Source organism: Scardinius erythrophthalmus (assembly GCF_964197995.2).
Source record: "Scardinius erythrophthalmus genome assembly, chromosome: 10".
Taxonomy (NCBI): Eukaryota; Metazoa; Chordata; class Actinopteri; order Cypriniformes; family Leuciscidae; genus Scardinius; species Scardinius erythrophthalmus.
In genome coordinates, this window is record NC_138230.1 from 5575246 (window position 1) to 5592128 (window position 16883).

The 16883-nt window shown below is 37.9% G+C and overlaps 2 protein-coding genes across 2 annotated transcripts in view; both read left to right on the forward strand.

The window, feature by feature from the left end:
• The window catches only part of LOC308697125 (uncharacterized protein), a 450215-nt gene that overhangs the window by 162758 nt on the left and 270574 nt on the right, over positions 1–16883 (forward strand). The window lies entirely within an intron of this gene.
• On the forward strand, positions 2716–6795 carry LOC308697182 (uncharacterized protein). The gene is made up of 5 exons (XM_081376327.1): positions 2716–2826; positions 4403–4520; positions 5295–5636; positions 6085–6129; positions 6245–6795. The coding sequence occupies exons 2-5, from the start codon at positions 4499–4501 to the stop codon at positions 6409–6411; spliced, it is 576 nt and encodes a 191-aa protein (XP_081232453.1). The 5' UTR covers positions 2716–2826; positions 4403–4498; the 3' UTR covers positions 6412–6795.

Genomic DNA, 16883 nt, shown 5'->3' on the forward strand with positions numbered 1-16883 from the left:
ATTTTACATCTTACTGCATCTCAGATTCAGACACAATCAGACTGAAATCATCAGCGATCTTGTTCAGGAATAAACTTCTACACATCATACAGCCGTTTGAGGAACCACACAACAGACAGAAGAAGCAGAATGTTTGATGGACTTTCCCGTCTTACTAGTAATCCTCCTTATTACCTCACATTAGGGATGGGCAAATGAAGCCTCAGGAAGCACCGAGGCTTTCCCATAGACAGTAAAAGAAATGGACACAGCGACCCCATACTGTAGGTTTCAACGGAGAAAAGTGAAGCAAATTAGAAGCTCTCATTTCCTGATGGTCGAGCGACTGCGCAGACTCAAACTGAGCTTGACGACGTAGATGTGACGTGAGCAACCCGTCTGTCTTCTAGTAGCTGTGCTGAGAGAAATCTGAATCATTCCCTTCCGAAACTTGCAGAGACGGAGAGCGTGAGTAGGAGCTGTCCGTGAGCTTGGAGCAGGAGAAACCTTATGACTCTCTATGGGCTTCTCCCTTGACTTTATCGGACTTTATGCCTCCACGTCCCCCCGATCGCCCGCGAGCTTCTCCTCCTGTCCATACGGTAATCTCTCTACTGTGCGACAGAGAGTCGCGTGGTTATGACGCAATCATTAGCCTACTTTTACAAAAACTGCTTCTACGGGGCCATAACGTAAGATACAAGGTAATGAAGCCTTTTATACATTTCCGTGTTTCTTTAGAAATAAATAATGGACAAATGGAGTCTTTAAACGCCTCAGATGTAAAGTTATTCGCTGTCAAAGTGACGCCAAAATGAATGGGAGTCAATGGAATGCTAACTGCAGGTGATGGTCTGCTAATCAATGGCGGCGCCCGGGGATGGTACACTTTCCAAGTACTGGATTACCCCCAAGCGGGAAGGAAGTCGACCGGAAGTTGAAGTCGGCCGGGTGCCGACATCTTGTAGCGGAACTTCACTTGCGTTAGCAATCCCATTGACTTCCATTCATTTTGGCGTCACTTTGACAGCGAATAACTTTACATCTGAGGCATTTAAAGACTCCATTGGTCCATTATTTATTTCTAAAGAAACACGACAATGTATAAAAGGCTCCATTACCTTGTAGCTTATGTTATGGCCCTGTAGAAGCAGTTTTAGTAAAAGTAGGCTAACGATTGCGTCATAACCACGCGACTCTCTGTCGCACAGTAGAGAGATTACCGTACGGACAGGAGGAGAAGCTCGCGGGCAATCGGGAGGACGTGGAGGCAAAATGACAATATAATTAATCAGAATACCTAGCAAAAGTTGCTCCTGCTCCTAGCTCATGGACAGCTCCTACTCACACTCTCCGTCTCTGCAAGTTTCGGAAGGGAATGATTCAGATTTCTCTCGGCACAGCTACTAGAAGACAGACGGGTTGCTCATGTGGTCCGTGTAACGCTTTGCTCGGTTTGAGTCTGCGCGTCAGGAAAGGAAGTGCTAAGAAATCGCTAAAAATGGGCTTCACTTGTCTCAATTGAGTTCCAATGGGGTCGCTGTGTCCATCACGTAACTAACTAAAAAACAACTTATTTTTGAAACAGACACTTGAACTTACATCAGCGTGATAAAAACGACAGCAAATGAAAGAAACCACCTTTGGAAAAAATATATTTGAAGTGTAATTTAATTGTTTAGTTGGTCTCACGTCCCATTGAATAACACGGGGAGGCGGGGCTTATAACCTATACTAGGACCAGTCACCGGGGGGCGATCGAGACGTTTTGGCTTCACTTTTCAGGGCTTGTGCGGCACGCTTGGTTTATGTCATAGACTGTAAAAAAAGAAAGGTTTATGTATAGTTTGGTTTATTGTGAGCACATGGCTTGTCTTGTATTCCTTGTGCCATGTGCTCTCCTGTCAATTGTCTAGCCCCTCCCATCTCGTTACCTGATAATTGATTAATCTTCCCCACCTGCTTTGTTCATTACTCTCTTTTGTTTGCTCCCTATTTAGTCTCTCTGTGTTTGCAGTCCTGCGCTGGTTCGTTGTCCATGTTTCCCTCGCGTTTCCTGTTCCTGCCTGAGATCTCTCTTGTTTTCCCCCATGGGGTAGTTTTTGGTTTTGTCTTTTATTTACTTAATAAACATCCTTATTTCCGCACTTGTATCCTCGCTTCACTTTTGACCATTCCGTGACACTATTTCAATATATGAAGAGTTCAGATGCAAAAGCCTCTAAGTGCCATCTGAAATTTTCTGCTAGAATGATCATTTTTAATCAAGCTTGTATATTTAAGTTCAGTAATTTCTCTTAAATGGCAATGAAAATTACCTATGGATTGTCATTTAAGTGAAATTACTGAACTTAAATATACGAGCTTGATTAAAAATGATCATTCTAGCAGAAAATTTCAGATGGCACTTAGAGGCTTTTGCATCTAAACTCTTCATATATATATATATATATATATATATATATATATATATATAATATATATATTTATTTATTTATTTATTTATATATATATTTATTTATATATATATTTATATTTATATATATATAATATATATATATATATATATATATATATATATATAAATAAATAAGTTTTAAAGCTACACTTTTTTTAAGCTATAAGCTTTAAAGCTACACTGTGTGATATTTTCCCCCATCTAGCGGTGAAACTGTATATGACTACCGGGTGAATATTAGTTTCTGTTCCTTTCAATTTCGAGGGCGTTTTAACTCCTACGGTGGCCGTATTATTCCAAGATTAACATGGCTTCCAGTTCGACTTCGTCCAATTGCGCCTTTAAAACTATCACCTGTGATCCGTCGCAGCACAGATTTATGTTACAAGGTAAACAATACTTTTTCACCATTGACGCGAGGAAAAGTAACACAAGTTATACTAGAGGTCGTTCTGGAATTATGCACAACCATGCTTTGGTTAGACAAGCAACTATAAAACCTTGAATTTACACAAACAGGCTGAATTACCTGTCGAGAAGAAAGCAGGCAACTTCGGCGTCCTTTTTAAAATCTTTGCTCCTCATGAGCTCTTTCCATCTGGGAAAAGTTACTCCAGTATTGACTTTGGTCTTGCTGATTTGCCTGTCGCGTTGACGTTATCTCCATTGCTGAATTATGTTTAGCACTTTATGGAATTATACTCTTCTTCTTCAACATCTAGTTCACTTAATCTATTACTACATTCTGTTTTTTTTTTCCCAATTAACATTCCTTAGTTTCCATCTGGGTATATAATCTTTATCTGATATCTGTACCTCCATTCCAATATTACAGTATAGCCTATAGTAAGCGCGAAATGGAGACGCGATATCAAGGCCCCTCCTACACTCCCGCAGAATCGGTTAGTACAGTTATGGAAATGTAGAAATTAAAGTTTAAGCTCCAATCTCCTCCCTAAGATCCCGAAAAAAGTCAGTTGGCGCCTCAGTGACTACTTCACTCAGCTGTCAATCATGACGTCACATCCCCGTTTTTATAGCATTAAATAACTAATTAAAATCAAACTTATTTAAAGAATGAACACTTGAACTAGCATCAGTGTGATAAAACTACCTAAAATGACAGAAACCATCTTTGGAAAAAAATCATTTGAAGTATAATTTGATTGTTTAGTTTGTCTTGCGTTCAAAAGGGCAGAAAGGGAAAGGTTTATGTCCTATACTGCATCCAGCCACCTGGGGGCGATCGAGACGCTTTAGCTTCACTTTTCAGGACTCGTGTGGCACGCTTGGCGGCCGACTGGTCCTCACTGTCCACTTTTACCAGGTTCTACAACCTAGATGTCCCTGCTCTTCACGCACAGATATTGTCTGCTTAGTTGCTCGCCAGTCTTTGGAGCTTTTACCTAATGTTGTCATGCCCACACGGGCTTCGGTTCCGGACCCAATCCCATCTTATCGGATGTATTTTAAGTCCTTATATTTCTAGTACCTTGCCATGGGGCCCTTTGCATCAAACGCCTGGGGCTATGTACTCGTGTTCCCCACACACATCAGAAGAATTTACTTGCGAGATAACCGTATTGAAAGGGAACGCTCCAGTTAGTAACGTAACCTCAGTTCCCTGAGATAACAGAACGAGCATTGCGTAGCTTGCCGTGCTACTGTGCCTGCGCGCGAGTCGACTCTACTGACTAAAAATGTCTTTCAGATATCTCAGGGATATCTCTGATTAAAAAATACAACAAACACATGCACTCTTCTGTAAGTTTAACCATAACGCTTACACATTACGTGTTATCATGAGACTGCTGCCTGTATAAAGTTATACACTCATGTTTCATTATATAAATCAGGAAGAGACATGATTTGTATTTGTAATTTTTTTTAAATAGATTTTAATGTAATATGATCAAAATTATTATAGCAACACTAAATCATTTTTCCTCTTCGGCCCCCCTACAGGTTGGAAGCGGAATTGTCTATTACCGCTGTCGTAAATAACTTTGCAGCCTACCATCACACACACACACTCACTGTTTATCCAACACTGGCTTTGGAATGAACGATGTCCACAGACAAGGTGGAGTATGAAGCATGATTTTATGAAAGTATGATGTATTGCGACATCAGAAACAAAGAAAAACTAAATAATGACTATTGTAACGCTTGCCGTAAAGCAAGTCAAATTTGTAATTTCTTATGTCTCATTCGAACTACAGAAACACGACCCGATCTGGCAAACTTGAATAGTGTGGTTATAGCCGATATAGGGCCGCAAAGCGACTCCAGAAGTGCCTTTCACCCTGTTACGAGTTAATGAATCACTGAAACGATTTTGGAAACATTATTTTAAGGTAAAAAATAATCTTTAGTGTAGCTTTATGTAATTAAAAGTATGTAAGCTGTTCATAAAGCTTCACTGAATGACACCTGGAAAATGTATGATTTTGTTAGCTAAGCGTCTATGCAAGCTAATAAACCACATTCAGTAATAAAAATTCCACTGAGAAATCAAAGATTTTTCAGTCTAGGTTAGATGTGAGGATTCAACACTTGATCTGATATAGAGATTATTATTCAAAGCTTTAGTTTGCTCTGGAAAGGAAGTGGAAACTCTGTGTGGTTTCAGTGTCTCTGCATTGATCTGAAACCTTAGTTTGATTGACACCTTACCGAGCGCCAGGCACAATGGAGAAAGTCATTTTCTTCTGTGTATTTTCTTGTTGGATTATGCAAATCACATCCAGTGGTAAATATATTATATTTCAAGCATTCAAGAAATTTAACATATCAATCTCAAATGCAATAGCTATTTACAGTCTAAAAGGATGTGTGTTTATCAATGTCTCTCCAGATTTGTCAGTTGGAGCATCTTCTGATGTGAGAGTTCGGATGGGAGAAGACATCACTCTGAACTGCAACATGAGAAACAGATATGAAGTCGCCTGGTATCATCTCAGATCTGAAGAGCTCGTTCTGCTGATTTCTGCTGAGAAGGACAAAACCTGGAGAAATCTCCTGATCAACTACAATCAGAACCGAACTCGTCTGGAAATATCAGCAGACAGATCGATCACCAGAGTCTCTTTAGCTATTTCTGGAGTAACAGAATCAGATTCAGGACTTTATTTCTGTGGAACAAAGTCTGACGCTCCAGAGATGCACTTCTACAAACCCATCAGACTGGAGATTGAAGGTAACAGATTTCAGTTTTTCTCATTATATCTTCACAAACTTATCAGTGTATTGGCTGTTTGAAAATCGAGAGAAATGCATGGGTGGGAAAAGTGTAGATGTTTGCTAAATAGATTTTATACACTTATCTTTTTTTTTTTTTTTTGCATATCAGATTATATTTACAGATCACAAACATACACTATCAATTAAAAGTTTGGACACACAAAATGTCATTATGCATCGTTTATATTGCATAAAGCACAACTTAAAAATAGTAAAAGCTCATTTTAAATCATTGGGAAAAGGTGTTTGGCTCAAGGTCATGGTGCAAAGGACCCTAGGTTGATTTTACTTCGAACCATCCCTTTAAAAACAGTAAAAACTCATTTTAATCCACTCTCCCATATACAACTAAGAACTAAAACAATTTTTTTTTTCAGTTTGTTAAACTGTTCATATATTTACAGGTCTTTTTTTAACAGAAGAGCCAAAACCAGAAGTCGAAATCCCAGGTAACACATTGGTTGTTATCTTGATTGTTTAATTAATGGAAACCCACCACTAAATCTGGCTATGAGTTAAAACTGTCTGGTTGTATGAATATGAATAACTTTTCTGTCTCTGTAGATGAGGTGACGGTGACGGAGCGTGTGTTGATGTTCGGTGGTGTTGGACTGGCTGTGTGTGTGTTTTTTCTGACTACAGTCATCGCAGGAGGAATCATTTACCATCGTGGACAGCAGAAAGGATGGAGAGCAGCGAAACATGAAGCTCTGATGACACATCACAGCTAAATGACACATTTGTGAGCTTTATTTTTCAATCTAACTCAATATAACCCAGCGCGATGCATTTCTGTAAGTTTACCACAAATTAAAAATACACAACTGTGTCTCAGATGCTTTTCCTGTTGGTCTGATCTACTTTCATTTCAGAGAAACTGAGATGTTGAGGTAAATGGTGTCCTTAGCACCAGAGAAACTTGAACAGTCATAAATGATTGAGGTGACCCGTGTTAAAGATGAACGTTGTGTATGGCTAAATCTTTAGATGTTATATATTCAATTGAGGAGCATTAAAATGTATGTACTGTATAAGCTGTTTTCAAGAGAAAATATAAATGTAAATCTCTTCTGTGGCACATAAAGCTTGATTTAATAAAAATCAATCTAACCCTAATGTTAAATATATTGTCTGATCAAATAAACAGCAGTAAAACCAAGAAATTTACATCAATTTACATAATATTCACTGCTTTGTTAAATCACATGATGCTTCTCATTCCTCCTTCCTGCTTTCAGCACCAATGTAGCAATATTCAAAGTTCAGGGAAGAGGGAGGCGGGAACCGGCGAACGATCCACATAAAATATTAATATCGTGGTAACACTTTACAATTAGGTTCCTTTATTAAACATTAGTTAATGTTTTAACTAACATGAACTAACAATGAGCAATACATTTATTACTGTTTTTGTTAATATTTGTTAATGTTAGTTAATACAAATAAAGCTGTTCATTGTTTGTTCATGTTAGTTCACAGTGCATTAACTAATGTTAACAAGATTTTAATAAAGTATTAGTAAATGTTGAAATTAACATTAACAAAGATGAACAAATGCTGTATAAGTGCAGTTCATTATTAGTTAATGTTAACTAATGTAGTTAACTAATGAACCTTATTGTAAAGTGTTACCAATATCGCAATAAACACTATACAAAACTAAATGAATGCCTCATATAAACACAATAAAACACAACATAAATGTCCCAGGCCTGGTCCTCTCTCATCCTACACTGTTGTCACTATTCCTTTTATCCTTCCTGAGCTCCTACGTGGGACTCGAGACCGGTTATTAACACTCATGGACACTTACGCCACCGGCCTCGCTCCGTTCCCACGGCTCTCGGCCCCTCCCTGCTTTCCACACATGTTAGTCACTGAACATCATTTAGTATTATGTTAATCTTCTGACAGCTTAATCTGCTTTAAAAGAATAACCAGTAAAGAAAAATAATGTCCAATCAGGCACCAAACTCCTATGATGCATCCCAGTTTGCATACTAAGCCATTTTCTATAGTATAAGTAGTGTAAATAGTGTGTTCACATTGAAAATTCAACTAGAAAAAATGCACTTCACTTTGTGCATGAATAACTCAACTACTGGATGACAAAATAACATTTTAAACCACATACAGATGGTTGAGTACATGATACACATACACAAATACAAAGAAATCTTCCCACATTACTCGATTTTATGCAAACTTCATTGGCTACCCATTCGCTTTCGTATTCAATACAAGATACTCCTTATCAAATTCAAAGCACTCCATGGTCTTGGAGTGGCTATATAAAATAAACGTATTATTAATGAATATTGTATAGTGCGCAATTTGGGACACAACTAGTTAGAAGGTCTAACCAAACCCTAACGTAATCTCTATCCCTAATCCTAATAAAGTTAAGCCCCACCCCTTAGATCCACAGAGGTGGAGCTAAACTAGGCCAAGATCCTCCAGTTTGACATATATGACTGCAGTGAGCACCACCTGTGTCTCTGTTCACCTGTGTGGGACACTTTCAATTTAGTTTTTACTTAATGTCTGCGTGAACCGGAAGTTGCAAACGACTTTTCTCCAGTGTTGTGACACATTTCCCAGTGAAAAGAAATATTGAACAGAGGGCAGGGTTTTACTCTAGCACTCCTCCTCTCCATCTCTCGCTCATAGCAGACTAACGGTTTGAGAGGAGTGGTTAAGCGTTTCCCAAACCAAGCCGTCAAACCTCCATCATCAGAGAAGGAACGCTATTCCAGACTGGAAGTAACTTTTCAGACTTTGATTAAAGATTACGACGGCAAACAATTTTTTTCTGTGTATTAACTTGCACAGATTAATTGTTCACCAAAAGACTAGTAATATGCGCTAACAAAGTAGGCTAAATAGGGTCAATTTTGATTTCAGTTGGACTTTAAACCATTAGTTAACCTTGCTTAACTTGCAGTGGTTTCAACTGAACATAGGACTCATGTAGAAGTTTTACCATTTAAGTTTTCCAGAGGTGTAAAGTCCAGGTTCAGAAAGTAAAATTCCTCCTCAGTATTTTGTTCCAATCACCTGGATTTGCTAATTAGCACAGTTTTTCAGCCAGGAGATACTAGCTAATTAGAACTAATTAGTGAAATCAGCTGGCTAAGTTCAATAAACTTGGGTGAAATAAACATATGGCAGGACTTTTACTTTCTGACCCCTGGACTTTCCACCTCTGAAGTTTTCATGCTTTTAAATATAAATTCACCCTGTGTGTTATTATAGTATACTGTTTTTCTGTTTGTGGAAACTTGCTCTTGATGCATAAATGAGTCATTTTTTTTAAAGCTGAATGTGTCCATTACTATGATAATGATGATGGTTTTTATTAGTGGAGTTATTAAAGGGGTGGTATAATGCCATTTTCACAAGATGTAAAATAAGTCTCTGATGTCCACCTTTGAGGGTGAGCAAAAACGCACTGTTTTGTGTCTGTCCCTTTAAATGCAAATGAGCTGCTGCTCTCGGCACAGGGGGTGGAGCTTCAAGAGCTTATGTGTTACGGTATGGATCCACTTTTGCGTAACAACTGAAGCGTGGCGTCGCCTCCCCTCATTTGTACGTTGATGGGTATTCCTCAAGTTTACCGTCATGGGCATGGTTTTGAGCCAGCGGCTCATGATTCGCCCAGTCTCCATGTGCTCTACCTCTATTGGATAGTCGCGTCGCGTTCAACGGATTAATTTGCATAAAGATGGGCATCAGCCAGGTATTTGACGCACAGCATTTTTTCAAATGCAGCGCCGCCTTCCCGGGATGGTTTGCGGGCGCTTTAAAGGGACACTAGGTAACTTTTTAACCTTAACTGAACAGCTTCGGAGTCAGTGGAATGGTTATATTCCTCATTTCGGGTTGAATGGTGGTGGTTTCGCACCCCCCTGGTGCCCGAGAGCAGAAAAAACTCACTTGCAACTTTGGGGACGCGGGTCGGTGTCAGGAAGTCTCGCGTGATATCAGGTCTCGCGATGTAACGAATTGCTTGACGGCACTGCACACGTACACGCCCCCATTCAAGCACCGGCGGGCTAGCTATAAGCAAAGGGCAACGATAGATTGAGTTATGGCTGAGCCTGTAAAAAAGAAGCAGAAAGCTAGGAAATCTTTGTCGGAGGACCAACGAAAGAGGAAACGGGAGACTGACCGAGCAAGAAGTCAGACTCGAGTAAATATATCGTACCGGCTTTTTCAGAATGGTGAGAACTGAGAGAAACAGAAGCCTGCAAAAAGGATGCTGATCCTGCTGTTGCACTTGTAAGTTAAGTATCTTTGGATTAAACTGTGTTTAATATTTAAATTTCAAGTAATTGCGACCTCAGGATGTTTGCTATTGTCTGTAAAGGTTTTTTATTATGATCGCTGTCTGTTAGGGGCTTACTAGTACGCTAGATACTATCATTCTGATGTTAGCATTGTCATAGCAAACATGTTTGATTTCTGTAGTTGTGTGGCCGTTCCTCTGTCGGTTTTATTTGTGTAACTTACACTTTTATTTTATGTCACTAAGTCAACGCGTCTGATAGTAACGTTAGGCAATATCAGACGCGCAAAATGTTGCACATATCATGATCGAGCTAGAAAAAACGTTCTGATGTTTTCTTAGACAAGCAAAGGTAAACCATCAGTCTACCAGATGAACTTATAGACCTTGCTAATATAACTTTAGACAAATATTAGCCTCCGATATATATATTTTTATGCTCATGCCCATTCTCCCAAAAACAAACAAACAAACACGAAAGCAGTAGTTCGCCTCGTTCATATCGTTCGTTCCCGGTAAAAATACTAGTATGCATGACAACACAATAAATAAAAAAATCGCCATCAGTTGGAAAGAAAGTATTGCTTTACTTGCCTCGGTAGACATAACTGGTTTTGAAATAGCCGGTTCCTCTGCTCAGCTGGGTTGCTCGTGGCGAGGGGGGAGGGACAACAGTTCGTTTTTACTACAGAGTGTTTGAAAGCATTATACTACCAGACACTAGGGGGAGCTCGTAGAGAAAAAACACTCAGACTTGCAAAATGCCCCTTTAAAGTCGCTTGACGTCACCCATAGGAATAAAGTGGAGTGCGGCGCGACAGAAGTGTCGCACGGACAAGTTTATCTGTACCGTTAGCAGCTCCGATTACCTCACGCAAACACACACTAAAATGACAGAAACTGTTCTGCCTTTTATGTTTAAACGGAGTCAGACAAAGATGGAGAGACTCAAGAAGAAGTGACAACATGTAGAATGCAACATGACATTTCTGAATGGTTAGTTGATGAATTTATGTTGCTGATGTGAGTTAACTATCTTCAATTAGTATATTCTGTCATGATAATCTATAAATCGCTCGTATAGGAACTGTTGTGAGATGCACACAGAGTGACTAATTGCATGTGAAAAGATGGATGCTACAGTTTGAGCTGACTCACAAAAGTGCTCGACTACAACAACTTTCTGTTTATGTCCATTGGACCTTTACATTTGACGGCTCATTTTAAGTCTGAGGATTAAGATCGGAATGATTTATTAAACCAAAGATTCAGATTTGTGGAAATCATTACATTTGTTCCCCTTGATCCTAAATATTGTTCTTATGGCCTTGATTGATTCACACCATTATAATAATGATTGAGGATAAGTGTCTTTCTGTTTCCTCTCAGCGGAGACTTCTTTAAAAATAGGAGAGGATCTGAAGTTGAATGTTCTGTTGATCAACGCTGATAAAGTGGAGAGAAACTCTAGTGAAGGCTGGACAGAGGTGTGGACGAGAGGTCACGGGGTCAACAGTGATCGACTGACCGTCAGTGACGAGACTCTGATCATTAATGAGTTTACAGCCAATGACACTGGAACATACAGAGTTCTGGATTATGAAGGAGAAACCTTGATCACAGTCTCAGTCACAGGTGAGAGAAGATCAGTGGATGAGGAGAGATATTATTATTTAATACATCATGAGCTTGGGTTTTTCTCTTTCAAACCGAAGCTAAACTGAATGACTAATATTTTCATATCTTGTACAGAATCCGTCTCAGCAGGAGAACACACAGGTAACACAGAAGAACAAGTAATAGGCTGTTTTGTTTCTACAAGTGGCCTATATAGTTAAAGATTAGGACTATAGTGACTGAGGGGTGAGCAATCCTCTTTCTTGAACTCGGAATTATAGTTTTTATTGAATATCAACTATTGTTTCTAAAGAGTTAGGAAAGTATTTACAGTAAAAACAAAAAACCTGAAAACCTTTACATATATATTTAAAAAGATTGTTGAAAATATGTTTAAATAATATTTCTTATTTAATGTTTATATATCAAATTTCTTTCTTATTTAAGATATATTTTTTAAGATATATCAAAATTTCTATTTGAGCATTATTGATCTGACTGCACTGATTCTATCGAATGAGAACTGAACTGAGCTGATCGATTACATCACTGTTAGCTGAACTGAAGTCATCTAATAATTTATGTTTACAACAACTTCACCACAGAAATAAACTCTGTGCATATGATACACACTTTATGGGGTGTAATACACACGCACTCCACACCCCTAATCCCACCCAAGTGGTTTACACTGCATATCATGCACGCAAAAACTATTTTGGGCATATAAATGTAATCTGCTGCTAACTGTTCTGATCAGACTGAACTGAAAATAAACTTCAGTCGCTCTGAACAATGTGGTACTCAACACTTACAGCGGCTCGCTTTCTAATTTACCACCTGTTCAAAAACCCAACAACGCCCCCTGGAGGTATCTTTATGTAGGCCTATATAACTTTATTAATGCTTGCATAAACAGACGAGTCAAGACATTTCTGAACCAGTATCAGAGGACAGTCTATACACACAGGCGGAGAGAATGACTTGAGTGATTGATTAAGAAGTAAGTAGTCTGTTTTACATTCTATGCTGATCAAACTTTAATATTCTGTGTATTCACTTACTGTCATCGCTGAATTGTATTAGTTAAATAATGATTTTAATAATAATTATATTTTCTTGTAAATTGCATGCTGCCCAAGTCCATGTCATGCCAAATGTTGAAGTTTGATTCTTAATTGTGTATGTTCTGCAGTATAATTTAGATATGCAAGCTAAATTTGCACACATGTTTATTTAGATTCTAAATACTTGAATGCAACTTGAATACACTTTACCAAAGTAATGCTACTTCATATGGGTTATCTGCCCTCTTATCTTTGCGGTCATATTAAACAGAAATTGCCTGGTAATTACTCATTACGATCTAAATTAATCCACAATCTGTGTGTGCCTTTTGCAAGAACCGAGCTGGGTAAAACCTCTTTTAAATATGCAACAGCCTCGGATTGGAATCTTCTCCAGACTGAGATAAAGTTAAACAATTTGGTGTCTTGTAGTAAATTAAAATGTTTATTAAGCAATCATCAGAGTAAATTAATGGTGTGTAAATGTTTTTAAACAGTTGCATGTTTTATGTATATGTAATGAGGTTTTTGTTTTTATGTGTATGTGTGTCGTAACTTTGATGTAAGAAATTATGTAAATTGAGCTGCCTATCTTGGCCAGGACACTCCTGTAAAAGAGATTTTAATCTCAGTGAGTCTTCTTTCCTGGTTAAATAAAGGTTTATTTATTTATTATTTATATCATATTTAACATTTAATAACCTGATTTACTGTTATTTCTGTTTTGTATAGTGACTATTCTCTTTATGTTATCTGTAATACTGTTTACATTAGCAAATTTATCTTGTATTTTGTTTTCTCTGTTCATTGTAGACTACACATCGCTATTTCATGCCGAAATAATAATACATGCTCTTAGTTTCTCTAACTGGAAACTCCCACCACCATTTCAAATAGTGCTTAACCAAACCGTACGGTGGCCGAGAGAGCTCAACGCGCTGCAACTGAAGAAAACACATGCAAATAGAAAAAACACATTCAAAGAACACATCTTCATCAGTTTCACAACACACACATGTGCTCCAAATACTCACAACACCACCAAATACAGAAACACGCTTTAGAGTTCTCATAAATAATTGTATAGATCCGCCCTCGCATTGTAGTCTAACATCGACATGTTATAGACCTTATGCGCCAGAGAAACGAGGGCGCCGCCATCTTTAGAATATTGACTTTGAACTTCCGTGTTTGCAGTCGCTCTGTATATCTCTATATCATCGTTGTCCAGGAGTAATTCGCATTTGAAGAGGGTTTACTTAATGTAAAGTTAACGAAAGTTATCATGAGGATTGTAATGTTTAAAGCAGATGTCTTAACAAATGTCAGTAGACCGGGAAGATTTTAAAACGAGCTGTTCATTCATAAATACGCAAGATCGCTGTGATTTGATCATGTTACACCCCTTCAGAGATCTCTACATTGGTTACCTATTCAGTATAGAATTGAATATAAAATTCTATTACTTGTCTACAAATCTTTAAATAATCTTGCACCATCTTATCGGACGGACTTACTTCACCCGTACACTCCTTAGTGAGGACTTAGATCGGGAAACAAATTCCTCCTTCACATTCCCAGAACCCACTTGAAAAAAAAAATATTTTATTGTTTTTATTGTTTCTAAGTAATTATTGTACAGCACTTTGGTCGGCCGGCGGCCGGTAATAAATGTGCTTTAGAAATAAACGGAACTTGAACTTGAACTTGAAAATACAGACCGGAAGACAAAAGACACAAAGAGCGCAGCGCTGAAAAGCTACATAAGGTCTATAAACTCTAGAGTACAGAAGCTGAATAAAGAAGTGATATTTCAGGGTTGGGGTTTTCAGATCGGTCAAGTGAACTATGAATGATCTGTTTTAGTTTCGTATTATTTTCGTCTCCACTTGCTCTCTCGTCTATTTTGACGCCTGAGGAAAAGACTCATGCAGAACTTTTATCATGTAAGTTTTCATGTTTAAAAACATAAATACAGCCTGTGGTTTTGTGTTATTTAGTAGACCTATAGCTATAGTTGTGTTTCTGTTCACGGAAAACCAGCTCTTCTGTTTTCTCAGGTTCAGATGGTGGAGTCTGCTGCCTGTGCTGTTCTGCTTTGTAAATTATAGTGGTCAGTATCATTTGTTTTATAAAAATTGTAAATAGTTTTATAAATGGTAACACATGTATGTATCTGGATTAATGTAGACCTAGCCTCAGTCCATAAACACAGTTCAGCTTCAGCTAGACAAGTCTAGTCACGTCCCTCTCTCTCTACTTCCTCTTTCCCAGCCGGTCTCTCCACAATTACTGCAACAACAACAGATATTTGGCACTTGACCAGGGGTGGACTTAGCCCAGTGATTTGGGCCCCTAAGCAATTCCAGTAATGGGGCCCCAACAGTCAAACTTTGAACTCAAAACACTCCTTATATTCTTTTTTCTATTCTGTTTAAAAAAAAATTCTCAATGTAAAATTAAATACAATTGAGTTCACAAAAAAAAGAAGCTAAATTCACAAACAAACTATTTGCAGTTAATTAACCATATTTGTGATTACACTTTAATATTAATGCGTAAAATGTCTGTAACCTGGAACTATTGTATTTTCTCAATGTAAAATAAAATAACACTCATCGGCACACATCGATCAAGTTGAGCTCGATCCGAATGATTTTATTATTATTCCTTTTCTAATCGATCCACGATCGAGAGGACATGTCAACACATGATTGGATTGAAAACCTAAACTGAAAGGAAGTGCCATCGTCGAACTGCTCGCACATATGCAGTACCATAGACTAATAAGTAATTTATGATTTATATAGGCTTCTTGGTATTTGTCGGGGCCCTAAGCGGTTCCCCGTTGCGGACCTCGCTGAACTACGCCCCACTTGCAACATTATACTGTATTCTTATTTGGTCCATTTGTACTCTAAATTTTATAAGGTTTACAATGCTTTTATGCCTAAAATCATAAGGATGTTAAGTAAAGATCATGTTCCATGAAGATATTTTGTACATTTCCTACCGTAAATATATGTGAATGCAGCATAATCGCCAACATAAATGAACAACTTTAAAGGAGATTTTCTCAATGTTTAGATTTCTTTGCACTCTCAGATTCCAGATTTTCAATAGTTGTATCTCAACCAAATATTGTCCTATCCTAACAAACCATACATCAATGGAAAGCTTATTTATTCAGTTTTCAATTTCGCAAAATCTCAATTTCAGAAAACTGACCCATGTGACTGGTTTTGTGGTCCAGGGTCACATATGCTTTAAATACTACATTGCCTTGCCATTACTACATTGTTTAAATTAATAAATGTTTAACTAACTGTGATTTTGTACATTTCTGAAATACATAACTTAGACAGTCACCTCTGATAACAGATCACTCTAAATTATAATGTGGACAAATGCATTTTCTTCTTTGAAATGATGTGTATTGTGAAAAGCGCTAAACAAATAAATTGAATTGAATTGAACAATATAGGCTACACATGGTTTGGTAAGCCCACCATAAATTACACATATATACATGCTTTGCATCGCGAGTCTGTACTTATTTTGAATAAGTAATTACTTGACCGCTAAAAGTATGTTCTATATAGTATGAGTGTGTGTAGTATGAATATAATCTGGACGTATCCCACTGCATCTGCCATGTTGTCATTATCATGTGACCAGTGTCAGTTACGTCCCTTCAGCTCCATTCACAAATCCTCTCCCGTGACCTCATGGGATAATAAAGTGTCCATCAAATACACCCTTCAGAATCTTCCCAGAAGAAGTAGATCATCCGGGTACTTTTTACCTACAGTATACTCTTTTATTAATACTGTGAATTCGGACATACTTCTCTTGTCACATACTGTTTTTTCGCCTACTATATAGTAGGGAAGTATGCGATTTCGGATGCAGCTATAATGTTACTCAAGTATAGAGTTCCCCAATTTTGGGGCGTTTTCAAACCAAAATAGGTGTTTTTTAACTATCCGATCAAAAAAAATACGTAAGCCTAAGAGGCCATTCATTAAATATTTTTATTTCTCGTGATCACAACTATTTATCAACTATTAATGTCTAGATCACGAGAAAACAACTTATGTTGAGAGGAGAAATAAAGATATAAAATTAGCGCTGAATGCTTTGTTAATGAGTGTCACCTGCGCTCTGAGTTTCTCACAGAGGAGTTCAGGTGTTCTGGAGCGACGACAGTGAAGGATGAGAGAGGATAAGG

Excerpts from the sequence above, each read along its gene's own strand:
- LOC308697182 (XM_081376327.1), top strand. The coding sequence starts at position 4,499 with ATGAACGATGTCCACAGACAAG. Across the intron at positions 4,521-5,294 it reads GAACGATGTCCACAGACAAG|ATTTGTCAGTTGGAGCATCT; the intron begins GTGGAGTATGAA and ends ATGTCTCTCCAG. Across the intron at positions 5,637-6,084 it reads CATCAGACTGGAGATTGAAG|GTCTTTTTTTAACAGAAGAG; the intron begins GTAACAGATTTC and ends ATATATTTACAG.